This window comes from Aethalodelphis obliquidens, unplaced genomic scaffold (assembly GCF_003676395.1).
Source record: "Aethalodelphis obliquidens isolate GAN/ISIS:26980383/991018 unplaced genomic scaffold, ASM367639v1 scaffold7, whole genome shotgun sequence".
In the NCBI taxonomy this organism is placed as follows: Eukaryota; Metazoa; Chordata; class Mammalia; order Artiodactyla; family Delphinidae; genus Aethalodelphis; species Aethalodelphis obliquidens.
This window is the reverse complement of record NW_020837951.1, coordinates 34,790,567-34,807,236: the sequence shown is the minus strand read 5'-3', so window position 1 is coordinate 34,807,236 and position 16,670 is coordinate 34,790,567. Positions and strand designations below refer to the sequence as shown.

Sequence of the window (16,670 nt, the reverse complement as noted above, 5' to 3'; positions counted from 1 at the left end):
TGAAAAATATACATTCACAAATAGTTGAGAATGTAGGCCAAGTTAAAGTCTGTGCCTCGGTTTCTTCAACTGGGAGGTTAAGTGTCTTTGCAGTTACTAAGACTAAATGATTTAATCCATGCAGAACACTTTTGGAACAATACTTGATACGTGGTAAGCACACGATAATTGTTAGCTGTTACATACTCACCCATTAAACAATAGGATTACAGGTGGTTTTTGTTTGCTTTATATTTTCTACGTAGTCTACATTTTCTTTGGTGAACATGTTTTACTATCATCAGAAAATAACTTATTTTAATGCTCACTTGCAGTTTATTATAGAAGCTGCACTCTAGCAACACTAAGGGAGTTAACATCAAATAAACCATAATAGTAACTTTTCGTAAACTTTATTGTAAAAAACAAAAAACTACATCATTACTTTATAATGATTTGTCTCACCCACAAGAACATGAGTGGCAGCCAGTAACTTTTTAATAAAAATATTTTATTTAGGACTCTAATAAGACATCTTGTCTTCTGAAGATTTAATGAGGAGACGTTCACCTGAGAAACATTCCCCCCAGGGAAACCCAGAGTCTCTTGGCTCAACTGACCCATAAAAAAGCCCACATAGATCAACTTTCTGCCAATCTGGAGAAGATCTGTTTTCTTTGATCTGCTGTCATGTGTTCACAGGCTTCTAAAACGTTTGCCAAAATCAAAGTCTGCTGAATGGTTTTTGCCTTAACCCATATTCTTCCATTCATTCCAAATACTATCTCCAGTGGGTAGAGTTTTCCCACTTCTTGTAGGATTTCACAGTCTGGAGCTAGCAGCCTGGTGAGGAAGAGAAAGAAAATGAAAATAAAGTGGCAGGGTGTGACCTCACTTTCCTTTAGAAGTCTCCTTTTCTGAGCAGTTCTCCACAGTTATTCAGAGCTCCACCAACATCATCCCAAGAACAAGGCACATGACAACATTTGCCCTCTTTCTTCCAAGAAGCTTACCACAGGTCACAACGGTGGACTATCCTCTCCAAAGAAATCAAACTCCCTATGTCACCAACTTTACAAAAAATGGATAAAGTTCTTCCTCCACATTGTCAGAGCACCTTAATTCTTGACTTTCAAACTGTAGCTTTTTTACTGTCTATGGTGCTAAGAGAACACTTTAACCTTATTTTCCTGACCATGTAAGTTATTCCTTGGTATTAAATTCAATACTTGGAGAGGAGTGTTGACTCTTTCAAAACATAAAGGTGCTGCTTGGTTAATAACATACTTCTTTAATCTCTTGAACTAATTCTGCAGATCTGCAGAATAAGTAGCAAAGAGATATGCAAGATATGCAAGAACCTCAGTGGCTCTAGGAGTAAAGCCCTTTAATAGGGCATAGCTTTGGGTAGGTAAAGGTCTAAACTTAACAAAGAATCTGCTTCTGGGAACTACTAAATCTACCAGGACAGAAAAGAAGGAGCTTTCTGTGAATGTCTGTATAAGCTTGAGGATCATGTCAGCCTAGCTTCATTTGGCTTCCATTATAAGAGAAATTTGATGATATTGTACAATAGTAAATTGCACCTGTATACAAGTGACTAAGAAGTGGGGGAAGGCCAGTTTTCCCATTTGGTCTGAGTATATCAGCTATAAGGAACAACCAACCTTCCAGCAGAGAAATCCAGACTCCATATCAACACAAACTATAACGCCAAATACATCCGAATTTGATGTATTCACATTGAGAGGATGGGACTAAATGCATGAGTTTACAACTGTGCTAAAATGGATACTGATTTTTAACTGAGGAGCTATAGCCATTGTTATGAAGAACCTAAATCCCACAGATAAGTCAGCTTTCTAAGAAGGTATAATATAAAAGACAACAGGCAAGCCAGAAGGCATCAGGACTTACCTTCTAATTAAGCCCAAAGTCACTTTAAAAAGCAGACCATCCTGTCCAATCACACCCATTCCATTGGCTCGTCCACAGCTGTCAATACAGACCATCTCTGGTTCCATATCTTTATTAGCAACCACAAACTGGCCATAGATGAGATCTCCAACCTACAATGATAATTAAAAAACAGTTCATTTCCTCTCAACAAACCATGCTATAGGTGCTGCTGTTGGTTCTTTTCCATAGGTAGCAATGCCAGCCACCTGCAGTTCTGTGGCTAAATGACTGACTACACTCCAGGATTCTCACAGTCACTCTGGAGTTGTGCCTTAAAAGAAGGCAAAATTAACGCACATACCCCTACCTTTCCCCCACCAGAAAAATCCCCAGACTGGGAGCTATCTCAAAGCCAGAGAATAGGACTTCCCTGGTGGCACAGTGGTTAAGAATCCACCTGCCAATGCAGGGGACGTGGGTTCGAGCCCTGGGCCAGGAAGATCCCACATGCTGCAGAGCAACTAAGCCCAGGTGCTACAACTACTGAGCCTGCGCTCTAGAGCCCCTGCGCCACAACTATTGAAGCCCGCGAGCCTAGAGCCCGTGCTCCTTAACAAGAGAAGCCACCGCAATGAGAAGCCCACAAAGCGCAACGAAGAGTAGCCCCCGCTTGCCGCAACTAGAGAAAGCCCACGCACAGCAACGAAGACCCAATGCAACCAAAAATAAATAAACGAATAAATAATTGATTTAAAAAAAAAAAGCCAGAGAATACCCTCTGGGGTTACACTGTAAAATACAGTAGCCACTACCCACATGTAGTTATGTAAACTTACATTTAAATTAATTAAAACTATATATTTAAAATTCAGTTTCTCAGTTGCATTAGCCACATTTCAAATGCTCAGCAGCCATGTGTGGCTAATGGCTACCATAATAGTCAGTGCATATGTAAAACATTAGCATCATCACAAAAAATTCTATTACACAGCACTGCTTTAAAGAATTACAGAAACCCCTGGCATGCAAATTATTCCAAGCAAAATGGAACACTGGTAATTCAGTGACATTTCTCCATGCAAGATTTACTTTAGGGGCTTCCCTGGTGGCACAGTGGTTAAGAATCCACCTGCCAATGCAGGGGACATGGGTTCGAGCCCTGGTCCGGGAAGATCCCACATGCCACGGAGCAACTAAGCCCATGCGCCACAACTACTGAGCCTGTGCTCTACAGCCTGCAAGCCACAACTACTGAAGCCCGCACGCCTAGAGCCCGTGCTCTGCAACAAGAGAAGCCACTGCAATGAGAAGCCTGCACACCGCAACGAAGAGTAACCCCCGCTCGCCACAACTAGAAAGCCCGCAAGCGTCAACGAAGACCCAACGTAGCCAAAAATAAATATAAACAAATTTTTAAAAAAAATTTTATTTTAAAAACCTCAAAGAGTTGAACTTCAAAATGACAAAACTAAGGAAATGGGAGAGTAAACTTGTTCTGTTAAGTACCTAGTATTGTTAGTTCCTCAAGGAACTAGAGGAACAAAACATTTTCTGCCTTTAGAAGCATTTGGTTTCGGAGGGCAGTTGGGATATACATATAAACAACAAACTTCATTCAAGGCTGAATCTAGTAAATAAGAAAAGTGACTGAAAATTAGGGATGTTTCTATGGAGGTGGTGGTGCTCAGCCTGGGTCTTGAAAGATAAGCATGTATTCCACTGGCTAAGAAGGGGAAAGAGTAATCCAAGCAGAGGGAACAGCATGAGCAAAGGTACAAGGGCAGGAAATTATGAATTCAGTAGTGCTCTTAAATAGTTTGGTGTGGTTCAGGCAGGGCCACATGGAGGATATAATTACGGATGAGGGAAGACCTCTGGAGCATAATACCAAGGAAACATGTAGGCTTTGAAGAACTTTTTTTTTTTTTTTTTTTGAGAAAGGGGTGTGCTGTCAGCTCTTAAAAGGAGGGGCAAAAGTGTACAGGCAGGCTTTACTAAGGAGGTCAGTGACTAAATCCAATCAAGGGATAGCTAAGGCCTGAACTTGCAAAGTGGAAATAAAGGGGTGTTCATGGAAGATCAGAGAGACTCAAAAAGGATCAATAAGATAAAGCAACTAAAGACACAAGAGAGGTGAGTGAGAAAGGGCAAAGAAACCACCAAATTTCTGGCTTGCTTGGATGGACAGGAAGAGTATGGCCATGCTACCTGAAAAGCCCAAATTGAAAACTTGAGGTAACAAGACTGCTCCTCTGTCGGCTGCAAAAAGGGATTGTTGGGAAACAGTGATGTGACTGAAGCTGTGAAATGCCAGTCCTGGGACCCACATCCAAGATAGATGGATGGCTGATATGGCAATTTCCACCACTCTTCTCTCCTTCCTCTCTGAGCCTATGGCTTACTTCCTTGTCTGGTGTATATGGACATAACAAATAACAGAGAGAACACATATAACCTTCCAACTCAGTAGAGATGAAAACATCCAACAACATAGCAAATGTAAAATAAGTATGTGGTTCCGGTCCCAGAGCTGGAGCATCTGAAGGAACTCTTGAAGCCTGGGGTGATTACACAGATCCTCCAAGATCATCCTATACAACTAGGGAAACAGGATCATTCCGGTAGCCTTCTGGATATTTGAGTGTTTAGGGAACGGATATTTCTTTTACTTTTGAAACCAAAGGTCCTGTCATTACCTGCACATTTGGTCTGTTTCTTTTAGTTGCACCTTCAAATGACAAGTAAGACAAAGAAGCTGGCTCACTCCCTCCAACATCCACTTTGAATATATCTCCAGACTTAGCTGTCACTATGCCGATCACATGGTCTCCTTTCACTGGGACATACTACAAAAGAAAACAGAATGAGAGCACAACCACAAATGACAATCATTTTTAAGACATCTTCAGCAAGTCCTTAGTGGTTACTTTATGTTTGTCATTGTAAATATTTAGAAAATACTTTGAAATCCATGTTTACAAATCGATAAAAATCTTACAACAAACTTTATTATGTCACTTTCAGTAAAAGAAAAACAATCACATGATAAACTCTCGGGTTTCCAGCTTCTAACAGTCTGTTCATTTACGTCACTATCACCTACCTCTTCTATATTCTTATCAGAAACTCTCTAGCTTCTGTTTGCATATGAGTACAGTGACACAGGGGTCCTTACAACCAAGGAAGGCCATTCCATTGTCAGACAATTTTTTCCTATGTGAGAGTTCTTATTTATTCTAAGAGAAACTGAGCTCCCTGTGACATCTATTCATTAAGCCTGGCTCTTTGGGACCCCGAAAGACAAGTCTTCTGCTCCCTGACCTATGGGGTTTTGAAGACAATAACCATGTCTCACAGCCCTTATCCCCTTACATGCCAAGATTCCCAGACTCCTTTCTCTCCTGGTCGCCCGTCTCGGGCCACGTTCCAGTTGTTCACGGTCCCTCTAAAGGAGGTGCAGAGGTAAGCACAGGACTACGGTGGCTCTTGGCTAGCCTTAACAGAAGAGGGCTCCAGGGCCCCTTCCGTGCTTCTTCCGAAGAGTATTCCCAGCCCTCTCCCGGCCGTACAACCCCTCTGGAGTCGCAGCTCACCCGCTTCTGCTGCGAGTCCACCCAGTAAACGCCACCGCCGTTGCCACTGCCGGGCTCCTTGTGACGGAGGCGGCCGCACTTAGTGACCAGCAGCCGGTCGCCGCAGCGCCGCAAGCCCGGGCCGCACACCACGCGCCCCCGGGAGCGCGCCCCGGCGTTCAGGCGCAGCGATCGCTCCCCTGCACTTCCTGGGCCTTCTCCGTCCTCCTGTCCAGGGAGCAGCAGCTCCTCACCCGGGAGCACCACCTGCTCTAGCACCGCACGTGCCGCCCGAGCCCTGTAGCCCGCCAGGGATTCCGCAACAACAGCCGCCGCCTCGGCCATAGCGGGCGTCACCACACAGTTTCCGGTTTCCAGCTCAGCGTCCAATCGCCAGCCCGCCCCAGGCTTTCCGTTTCCGGCAGCACAGGCCTGTGGGACTTGAACCTGTTGTGAAGCCGGTTAGTCCTGGGCCGGCGGGTTCCCTCAAGGTGGCTATGATTGTGTCTCTAGCCCCCGCCTGTCCTGCAGTCTGTCTGCAGGTCCGCAGCAGAAACGCGCAGCTTGAGTCAGTCGCGGAGCACCCACTTCCAGTGTCTCGGATTGCAGAGTGGGATACAAGACGCCGCCACCTTTCTTTCCGTGGGAACCTTGGGAAGTTAGCAGAGGGCCTTCAGGAGTTGGCTCTCTCTTCTGACTCCGGCCTCAGAAGGACTGCTGACCTTTTGCCAGGAAAAGTATTTTCTTTTTCAGTGGGAAACTTGTATCTATCCACATTGTGGAAGACACAGGGAAGAATCAGAAGAAAATGAAACGTGTTAGTCTTGCAGCCCCGTTTGTCTCCCTTGCTAGGCTGTCAGCTAGTTCTCATTCTTGGTAGCGCAGGTTCTGGCACGAAATAGATAATACCTGGTGAATGAATGAATGTTAACATTTTGGTGTGCCTCTCTCCCTAGGCTTTTTTTTTCCCCCGCAAATATATACATATCACATGCATATTTCCACATAATTGAGCTGCCCCTACATGGCCTGGGAAAAATCAGTAACTGCACTTAAATCCTTGCTGCTGCTGTCGCTGGAGCACGCTTTAGTTGCCTATGTGAGAAGCAGCTGAATTGCAAATCAATAGCATGTCAGGTCTGCCCTTCTGACTTTCAGGGCTCTCACTTGAAATCACAGTTTCATCTGTCAACTGGCACCTCCAATTAGCACTCGGTCAGATAATCCAGTAGGAGTCAGAGCTCCTGGGGACTGGAAAGGCTTGGCTCTGACCGATGGCTTTTAGCTGTCCTCCATTTCTTCTGCCCATCTCTGAGGTATCTGCTTCCAACCTTAATTTTTAGAGTTTTAGGATGTTTAAGACAGATGATCTCTAACATACCGTTGAAATTCTGTAAGATGCTGCTGAGCCAACTGAATAAGATAATAGAGGCCAACTGAAGTGTAACTTTTGTTGTTTTGCAGTCAGATTATCACAGGAGCTGTTCTTGGTCGGTTACCTTTTGCAGAAGGAATGGCACAGATTCTTTTTCTCTCCTCCCCACTCCAACCCAGTTCCAGAGGGTCTGGATCCAGCAGGTATTCGGTGACCACGACTACCTTGATCGCGGCTGACCCAAGGCCATGCCTGTATAGTACTCAATGACGTCGGGTCTGGGCCAGACAGAGTGAGAGGTCAGGAAATGGTCCCTGGATTGTCCCTCAGGCACCCCCACATCAATAGAGGAGTCTCTGTCAGAAACTCGGCCCAAACCTGGCTGAGGAGGCATATCAAGGGCACTTCTGTGTGGGAAGCACGTGGGCATCCGTCTGGCTCATTCCCAAGTCCACAGATGAAATCAGAGGCCTGGAGAAGAGTAGTCACCTGAGACCTGAAGCTCAGGCCTGGAGGGGTTAGGTTGAAAGCATCTCGCAGGCGGTGCCCTGCACGTCGGGCCCAGAGGGCTGGGCACGTGGGAAGGGCACCTGGCCTTCACGCCGCGTGCCGCTGTGTCAGTGCTTTGCCGCCTTGGCGTCGTGCGGCCGATGGTGAGTGACCGCGCATGGCCGAGGCCGGGGTGGCGGGCAGGCCTGGGGATGCAGAGGTCCGTCCACGTGCAAGTGGCTGGAAGCCAAGACCGCAAGCAAGTGTGCGGAGACAGTCTCCGAGCCGCGGACCCAGACTAAGGCAGCACGCCAGTGCGGTGTTGGGGTCCAATTGGGCAGCGGTTGCGAAGTTCGCGTTTCGGAACGGCGTGTGCAGCCTTTTCTTGGTGTGAAAGTGGCCGCTGCGACTGGGAAATGCAGATGAGGCCCGGGCCAGTGCAGTCGGCGGCGCGCTTTCCAGCGTCGAGGCCGCGTCTTGCTTTCGGCCAGAGCGTGGGGTCTTCCCAGCAGATCCGCCTGGGTGGATTAGGACCGCTTCTTGTTTGGGGGGCTTGACGGCCTGGAGCCAGTGCAGCAGGGGCGGTGCTGCCCTCGACTGCCTCTGGGATACACCTTACCATTTCTCAGTATTTCCCTCGGGGAAATGACCGAGTTGCCCTTCGGAGAGGTTGGGCCAGACCACGGCCTTCTGGACTCTTTCCCAACACTTCCTTTTTAGAAATCTGTGCTACTTGAGAAGTTGGAAAAGTGGTATCTCTTGGTTCCTTTTCTTTGTTGACAGGTGGAGTCTGTAACTTTCTATCAACAAGACTAATTGAGCTTTTGCTCTGAGCCAGAAATTCAGCTGAAGCACCTTCCATGCCCTGGGGGAGTTCACTGTCACCACGTGAAAATACCAAGGGTTACGGTGTCTGTAACAACCTGATTAGGGTGTCAGCCCTGAGAATACAAAGGATGAAATGATTGCCTCTGTGGGAGGAAGGTAGGAGTCAAGATAGGTGTCCTGAAGGAAGTAGTATTTGAATGAATCTTTAAATTTTTTTAGTTCACTGGATTCTAAAAATTACAAATGAACTGCATGCTGATTTTCCTGTTGTAAATTTATTTATTTATCTATTTATTTTTGGCTGTGTTGGGTCTTCGTTGCTGCGCCCAGGCTTTCTCTAGTTGCGGTGAGCGAGGGTTACTCTTTGTTGTGGTGCGTAGGCTTCTCATTGCGGTGGCTTCTTTTTATTTTTTTTTTGTTAACATCTTTATTGGAGTATAATTGCTTTACAATGGTGTGTTAGTTTCTGCTTTATAACAAAGTGAATCAGTTATATATATACATATGTTCCCATATCTCTTACCTCTTCCGTCTCCCTCCCTCCCACGCTCCCTATCCCACCCCTCTAGGTGGTCACAAAGCACCAAGCTGATCTCCCTGTGCTATGCGGCTGCTTCCCACTAGCTATCTATTTTACGTTTGGTAGTATATATAAGTCCATGCCACTCTCTCACTTTGTCACAGCTTACCCTTCCCCCTCCCTATATCCTCAAGTCCATTCTCTAGTAGATCTATGTCTTTATTCCTGTCTTGCCCCTAGGTTCTTCATGACCTTTTTTTTTCTTAGGTTCCATATATATGTGTTAGCATACAGTATTTGTTTTTCCCTTTCTGACTTACTCCACTCTGTATGACAGACTGTAGGTCCATCCACCTCACTACAAATAACTCAATTTCGTTTCTTCTTATGGCTGAGTAATATTCCATTGTATATATGTGCCACATCTGACTCTTTTTGAATTATGGTTTTCTCAGAGTATATACCCAGTAGTGGGATTGCTGGGCCATATGGTAGTTCTATTTGAAGTTTTTGAAGGAACCTCCATACTGTTCTCCATAGTGGCTGTATCAATTTACATTCCCACCAACAGTGCAAGAGGGTTCCCTTTTCTCCACACCCTCTCCAGCATTTATTGTTTCTAGATTTTTTGATGACTGGTGAGATGATATCTCATTGTCGTTTTGATTTGCATTTCTCTAATGATTAATGATGTTGAGCATTCTTTCAACATCATTCTTTGAGCATTCTTTCAACATGTTTGTTGGCAATCTGTATAGCTTCTTTGGAGCAATGTCTGTTTAGGTCTTCTGCCCATTTTTGGATTGGGTTGTTTGTTTTTTTGGTATTGAGCTGCATGAGCTGCTTGTAAATGTTGGAGATTAATCCTTTGTCAGTTGCTTCATTTGCAAATATTTTCTCCCATTCTGAGGGTTGTCTTTTGGTCTTGTTTATGGTTTCCTTTGCTGTGCAAAAGCTTTTAAGTTTCATTAAGTCCCATTTGTTTATTTTTGTTTTTATTTCCATTTCTCTAGGAGGTGGGTCAAAAAGGATCTTGCTGTGATTTATGTCATAGAGTGTTCTGCCTATGTTTTCCTCTAAGAGTTTGATAGTTTCTGGCCTTATATTTAGGTCTTTAACCCATTTTGAGTTTATTTTTGTGTATGGTGTTAGGGAGTGTTCTAATTTCATACTTTTTTTTTTTTTTTTGGCGGTACACGGGCCTCTCACTGTTGTGGCCTCTCCCGTTGCGGAGCACAGGCTCCGGACGCGCAGGCTCAGTGGCCATGGCTCACAGGCCCAGCCGCTCCGTGGCATGTGGGATCCTCCCGGACCGGGGCACAAACCCGTGTCCCTTGCATCGGCAGGAGGACTCTCAACCACTGCGCCACCAGGGAAGCCCCTATTCCTAGATTTTTTATTCTTTTTGTTGCAATGGTAAATGGGAGTGTTTTCTTAATTTCACTTTCAGATTCAGTCTTCCTATCCCCCAGCCTTCCCTCCTGACCCCACCTGAGTGGAGACCTTGAAAATTGTTCCCTGAGGGCCTTTTGTTGCCAGCCAGAAGCTAAACGAGATAGATGCATCATCCCCTTTTCCCTGCTGAGATCCTTCTGCCTACTCGCCAGACCTTTGCTCATCCAGGATCAGTCTCTCAAGCATTGTCTCCCTAATGACCATAGGATATAGTGTCACACTATTGTTTGCTGGACTATTCTTCCTATTTTTAGGTGGTTAATGGTTTCCAGTATTTTGCTTTAGCAAGGGTAATGATTATTAGTATAGTCATTGGAATCAAATACACTTGGATTCATATCCCAGCTCTGTCACTCTCTAGCTGTGTGACCTTGGGGAAGTGTGTGACCTCTCTGAGCTTCAGTTTCTTTGCCAATAAAATGGGGAGTGATAAAAAGCATTGCTTCCTAGGATTTTTATAAGAATTACATGAGACAGTTAATATGAAGCATTGAGTACATGCTTAGCACATATTCATTGCTTAAGTATCAGCTATTAATTTTGCAAATATTGTGTCATTTAGGATTAAGTGGGGACAAAGGGATAATTATCTAAGCTTCACTTTTCTCATACAAAAAGGTTGGTATTTGGGGGTCCTTATGTATTAAGAGTCTCTGAGTCTTGTTTCTGAGGTTTCTGATGAAATGGGTGTTTAGAGGAGAAAGAAGTAGTTGGAGTGAGCAAAGAAGATTTCCCAGCAGAGCTAGAGTTCCAGGTTTGCATTATATTGAACTTGACCAAGATACTTACCTGTCTGGAAAGTTTATTGTGGCCTGACTTTGCCTCTTTACTCTAATCTTGGGTTTTTTCATTAATGCTTATTTTGTTAGGCCTTGTGTTTTATTGGCTGTATTGTGATGGACAGAGATTCTGCTTCTAACTGTGTGTTTTCTTGCAGGTCTGTGTGAACTGGAGAAAGTCTGACCTCCCTGCCTGGGAAAAGGCAATGCTGGAATTTGCACTTGCTATTTCCCGAGTTGATGACATAACAGATGACCATTTCAAAAAGCTCGAGGTGCACAGATTCAACCAAGAAGATGCCTGGGATATAGCTGCAATTTCAGCTTTTTATGCCATGTCCAACTGCCTTGCTCATTTTGTCAGTCTTGTTCCCAACAAAGAATTCTATTTGATGGGCAGAACCAATGATGTCAAAGACATCAGGAGTGAACCTGCTGCTCCCAAAGTATAAATGTCTGAACAGAAAGGCCAGTGTTTACATTTCCAGCACATTGCATTATAAGACACCAGTTGGGAAGTAATTTTTTTAAATGTTTAGTCAATGGATAGGGAAGAAAGTAAATAAATTTGTTCCCTGCCTGCTTGATGAGATAGATCCTAAGGGACATGTGATATCTGGGCCTCGGGGAAACCTTTTACTTTTTTACTTTTGTTGTGATGTGAAAGGAGCATCAGGGACAAAGGAGTTCAGAGGATGCTTTAGGCATTTCTGATGAACTGATATCTGTGAATTTCAGCAATTGAAGTTGAACATATTTTAGCTTTTAAAAATAGTGTTACATGGAAATTGGTCTATATAGACTGTGTTTTGTTTTTTTTGGGGGGGAGTTCGCGCGCCTCTCACTGTTGTGGCCTCTCCCGTTGCAGAGCACAGGTTCCGGACGCGCAGGCTCAGCAGCTACGGCTCACGGGCCTAGCCGCTCCGCGGCATGTGGGATCTTCCCGGACCAGGGCACGAACCCGTGTCCCCTGCATTGGCAGGCGGACTCTCAACCACTGCACCACCAGGGAAGCCCTAGACTGTGGTTTGAAATCAATTCTGTGTTAACATGATGGTATATAAAGGCTCTGAAAGGCAGTGGGTAAACAGAAGCAGGCACCAAGTTGTTCTATTTTTAGTGCCTTCTCCATTAACCTCCAGTGATTTTTATTTAAATCATGGTCATCTCAATAGAATTTTAGTCCTTATGTAGTTTATCCTTATTTTAGGGTTTAGTAAAAATTATTTGGAACAAGAAGGTTCTCATATTTTAAGAAGTATAAGAAAAAACCAACCCTGACATTACTAAGCGACTCGTTCTGCATGTTACAACCACCACTGCCTTAAGTGTGTGGCTGTCTTAACTTTTCAGGAGACATTTTCATTATCTAACTGATAGAGGTACATGCAAACCTACAAAATGTCTTTGTTTCCATTTGACTTCGTTAGATTCTCTAAATTGCCAGGGAATAGTTCTTAATCAGTTTTAGGGCGATAGTTAATTTTGAATTGCCTGAACTGTGAAACCTGGTTATCTTGAGACAGCACAACTCTTGTTGCAGAGCTTGTGTTATTCTGTTGGAACTATATCTTAAATACCTTAGAATATGTAACCTTTTAAAACTGACTTTTGAGGGGAGGAGGCAGGGGCATAAAAAAAAAAGGAAAAATATTGAGTTTTATTTTACTTATTGAGAAAGTTAATAACATTGGTGAATATATCATGGTCAAGGTTTTATACACCAAAATAATTTTAGCCATTGGCCATAACTCGGGAATCAAGTAGAGGGCCTTTATTAAGTATCGGTTGCAGCCAGAAGTTGTAGGTCACTAAGGGACATTATTTGTTAATTATAAAACAGAACTCTACCCCTAACATGGGGAATATCTCCAGAGTAATGGCTGCCTTGATCTTCTCTGAACACTGGACACTTGCTTCTTGCCATTTTTCAGTCAGCTCATGGACAGAAGAGTTGAATAACTACTAACTTTGCTGGTGGGAGGAACTGCTGAATGTTCAGCCCTCTCTGAGTCTCATTCCTTTACTTTTGAGATCTTTAGACTATCCTAAACAGTCACCAGATGGGAGCTTTCTATAACTCAGGTCTTGATCAAGGCCTAGAAGGGTTGTCAGTTCTTATACCTACCTCTTCTTATACCTCAGGCTTCCCTTCATTGAAGACTCTCCTTCCCTCCCCAAGAAACACACCAGTTCGTTAATCTTTTTCTGCAAACAAGTCCTATGTATTTGTCTTCAACAGCAGTGGTGAAGGGCCTTGCATCTGTTATGCCCTGCTTGGCAGAGGTAAGCAGGACTGACGGTGGGCTCTATTGCTTGTAAGGCTGAATTGATTCAGGTCTTCAGCTCCCCTCAGTGACTCCTGACTGGATATATGTTCCTTCCTGCAGAGAGGAAGGCTTTGGCCTTGATAAAGTCTTGACCTAGTAGGTCAAGTAACTGGGAGTTGGGCAGAGCTCCAGCGCACCAGTAAGCCCCATTTCCAGGCAATGTACAAACCAGGGCTTTTTAGTGCAGAAGTTAACCCGAGTCCCTAGATTCCCAGGCTGTGTAGGCAGTACACCGTGCTACTTACTATGCGTGAGCAGCCCATAATATGGTCATTTCTTACCTTCGCTGGTCTCAGTGTAGAGATGATTATGTAAACAGTACATAATCATACCCAGCCTCTTGGACTGACTAGTCAGGCCCTGTCATCCCCAAGGACACAGTCTGGTCACTGACAACCACATACTGATAATGTCACAAGCGGTGCCCAGATGCTAAAGTTACTCCATGCAGCCCAGACCCTGGGCATCCTCAGTTGCGCGCCCACGCACCTAGTCGCTCCAGACCTCCAACCCTCCGGGACGCGGTACCCACAGTCGGGCGGTGTCCCTGCTTTCTTGGTCCCCAGCGGATGATGGCCGAGAGGCGGCTCGGGTTTCCCAGCCGGTGGGGTTAGGCCAACGTACGCCGGAAGTGGCGGCTGGGGCGGGAGCGCCGAGGTGTCGGCGGGCGGGGCAGCAGCCAGGAGCTGGGGGTCGGTGCGTTGGTCATGTTTCCCTTCGGGCCCGGTAGCCCCGGAGGGGACAGGGCGGCCGGAGCCGGGGCTGAGGAGCCAGCACCCCACGCGAGACAGGCTGCGGCTGCCGGGCCGCTCCCTTCTCCGCCCCCGTCGCTACAGCCGGGGGCTGACGCAGCCCCTCCCCCGTCGCCCTGCGGGAGCCCTCGCCACCCCTGCGCCCCTTCGCAGCCCCAGGCTGGGCGCGCGGGGGAGCTCCGGCCGCCCGGAGCTCTAAAGCCCTCAGCCGCTTCCGCCCAGGAAGAGCAGTCACCGCCCTCCCCGCCGCGCCGGCAACCTGGGCCTGACTGCAGGGCCGGGAGCCGGGGCCGGCACTGCCTCAGCGCCCGCCTGGGCGGCCCTGGCGCCCAGCTGTTCGGGTGGCTGAGAGAGCGCAGCCTGGGCCGCGGGCTGTTCGTGGATCCGGCACGAGACAATTTCCGCACCATGACTAACCTCTATGGTTCCATCCATCCCGCGGACTCGGTGTACCTCAGCACCCGCACCCATGGGGCCGTCTTCAACCTCGAGTACTCGCCCGACGGGTAAGCTTGGCCCCTCGGAGGGCGGGGACCCGTCTCCGTGTGGCGCGGCTGCCGGTGGGCGGCTGCCCGGGGCCCGCTCGCTCGGCCCGGGCCGGGGTTTGAGAGTCCGTTTGGGGCGGCCGGCCTTCGTGCCCCTGGCTCTTTATGAAGCACTCTGTCGCTATTGCAGGCTCCGTCCGGCCCTTGGAGGTAGGCGAGCCCGGGACTGGTTTGCTCCCCTTCAGGACCGGCGCTCTGTGAAGGAGAAGTGCCAAAAGCCCCCCGACAGGTCTGTCAGAGCCAGTCCAGAGCTAGGGTTTGCTGGCACACCGTAGATGCTCAATAAGTACACTTTGAATAAATGCCCGTTCTTTCCCTGTCACACTAGGCTTGTGTTTTTCCCACCTAAGCTTGGTCAAGGGTACGGAGCCTGCAGACTCCCTGTTCCCTGTGCTGACTTGCCCTGAGGGGACAAGTGCGCGGTCCGTCGTTCCTTTGCTCCAGTAAGATACTAAGACACTGCAGAGAGGTATGTTGTGATGTGGGACATCTGTGAAGTTCCACGCTAGACTACATTCTTCTGTTAAGGGTATCCAGCCTTTCTCCTGGCTGACTAAAATTTCATGTTTGGCCTCGGTTTACTTTGGGCTATGGAGAATTTTCAAAGTGATATATGTATGTATATATATATTTTTTTACTGAACGAGGTAGTTTATTACTCAAAGGGTGAGAATAATCAGGATATGACGTTAAATTTATGAGCGCAGTCAAATTTCAAATTGTGTACATGTGCACATACACGAGCACAAGAAGCTTTTTTCTCTCTGAGAAGGTGGGTAAAGCTAGATTGTGTTTTTCTCTTTGCAGTAACTGAGGAACAAGGGCAGAGCGTGGTTAAGGTGACTCAAAAGAAAAGAGGGATACAATTCAACTAACAAATAGAGGATTAGTCTTCAAGGAAGACATACAGGGTTCTCAGAAATTTGGCCAAGATCAAGTATAGAATATTATTCTAATTAGAATAGAAATTTCAGGTAAGGAAAGGATGATTAACTGAATCTAAGTTGTAACTGTAAAGCTCACCAAGTTCACATGGTTAGCACATAGGAAAAAGAGGATTTGAATTCAGGCAGTCTAACTCCAGAGTTCTTAATCACTGTACTAATACCAAATTACATGGATAATTACCTTAACAATTAGCATTTTCCTACCTGAAGATTAATTTAAAATCTATTATAACAAATATATTCTAACATTAAATATGGCATGTTCATCTATTTTGAATACTTGTACCGTTAATCTTAAAATACCACTTTTTCAATAGGGAGTTGCTTTTCAATTTTCTGTAGCAATGAAAACCATAATTTACAATTCTTATAAATATATAAATTGGCGCTTATTATTCTAGAGCACTGAGGGAAGAAAAAATCTGTTTCCCTCATTGGCTCAGAAGCAGCTACCAAAATAAAAAGCTATAACTTCCAAGATTGTTCACTTTCCTGCTGACATTAGTGAGGCTAGGGCACCAAGCATGAAGTACACCAGAGCCATTTCAGCTTCTGCTTTCAGGAGAACATAGAATGGTAAATAGAAAAGGACCATACCATTAGGGAAAACACTTTATTTCCAAGTTTCTAAAATAGTATTAAAACAGTAAGGGAAAAATGCAAATTATATAAAGTAGTATGACGGCACATCAATCACAACTTCCTAACAAGCCCTTTCAACATTCAGTGCTAATTGCTGAAACACTGAAATAAAGTGATGTTTCAATTATTTGGTCTTAAACAATGACAGGTTTAAGATTCACCTGATTAAAAACCATCCACACCAATGTAATAGCATATCATAAGATAATTGGCTAACAGTTTTTGCAAATGGCAGTTGTTAACATATTTCTTCCACACATATAAATGTTGTGCTGAGGAGGGGAGTAAGATGTTTTCTGCCTTTCTTTTATGATGGGTTGTAGAAGCATCCATCTCTTCCTCTCCTATATTATCAATTTGTGAAGTTGGACTACAATTCATTCTCTCCTCTTCTTGCCTCTGGAGTCTGTCTGCCACAGCTTGGATAGCTTCTGTCCATTCTTCCCTTTCCTCTGGAGTGTCTACATGAAATGTTCTCTCTATTAACAGTGGTCCACTGGAGACATCTGATAATAAATGTGTTTGGCTTTGGTCGTTCTGTTTTCATTAACTGGCATT

General features: G+C 45.4%; 3 protein-coding genes across 13 annotated transcripts in view; 2 read left to right on the top strand and 1 right to left on the bottom strand.

Moving 5' to 3' along the window:
- Positions 1 to 376: 376 nt before the first annotated feature.
- EXOSC3 (exosome component 3) lies at positions 377 to 5,822 on the bottom strand. 2 transcript variants are annotated; one of them, XM_027105470.1, is made up of 4 exons: positions 5,472 to 5,822; positions 4,575 to 4,724; positions 1,897 to 2,048; positions 377 to 822 (listed from the first exon to the last, which is right to left on the bottom strand). In XM_027105470.1, the coding sequence occupies exons 1-4, from the start codon at positions 5,793 to 5,795 to the stop codon at positions 621 to 623; spliced, it is 828 nt and encodes a 275-aa protein (XP_026961271.1). In that variant the 5' UTR covers positions 5,796 to 5,822; the 3' UTR covers positions 377 to 620. The 2 variants fall into 2 exon arrangements, with proteins under 2 accessions (XP_026961271.1, XP_026961272.1); XM_027105471.1 differs by lacking the exon at positions 4,575 to 4,724.
- Position 5,823: 1 nt separating this feature from the next.
- LOC113619938 (uncharacterized) lies at positions 5,824 to 11,690 on the top strand. The gene is made up of 3 exons (XM_027105472.1): positions 5,824 to 6,187; positions 6,915 to 7,028; positions 11,055 to 11,690. Exons 1-3 carry the CDS (start codon positions 5,948 to 5,950, stop codon positions 11,346 to 11,348), a joined length of 648 nt encoding a protein of 215 aa, XP_026961273.1. The 5' UTR covers positions 5,824 to 5,947; the 3' UTR covers positions 11,349 to 11,690.
- Positions 11,691 to 12,807: 1,117 nt separating this feature from the next.
- Positions 12,808 to 16,670, top strand: part of DCAF10 (DDB1 and CUL4 associated factor 10) — a 53,876-nt gene continuing 50,013 nt past the window's right edge. For 4 of the 10 annotated variants that reach the window (XM_027105460.1, XM_027105463.1, XM_027105462.1 and 1 more), the window contains exon 1: positions 12,808 to 14,484. In XM_027105460.1, coding sequence (XP_026961261.1) covers positions 13,934 to 14,484 — 551 coding nt within the window. In that variant the 5' untranslated portion in view covers positions 12,808 to 13,933. Of the gene's footprint in view, positions 14,485 to 14,653; positions 14,753 to 14,851; positions 14,993 to 15,330; positions 15,498 to 16,670 lie in introns of all 10 variants that reach the window. The other 6 variants (XM_027105458.1, XM_027105456.1, XM_027105459.1 and 3 more) reach the window with 4 other exon arrangements.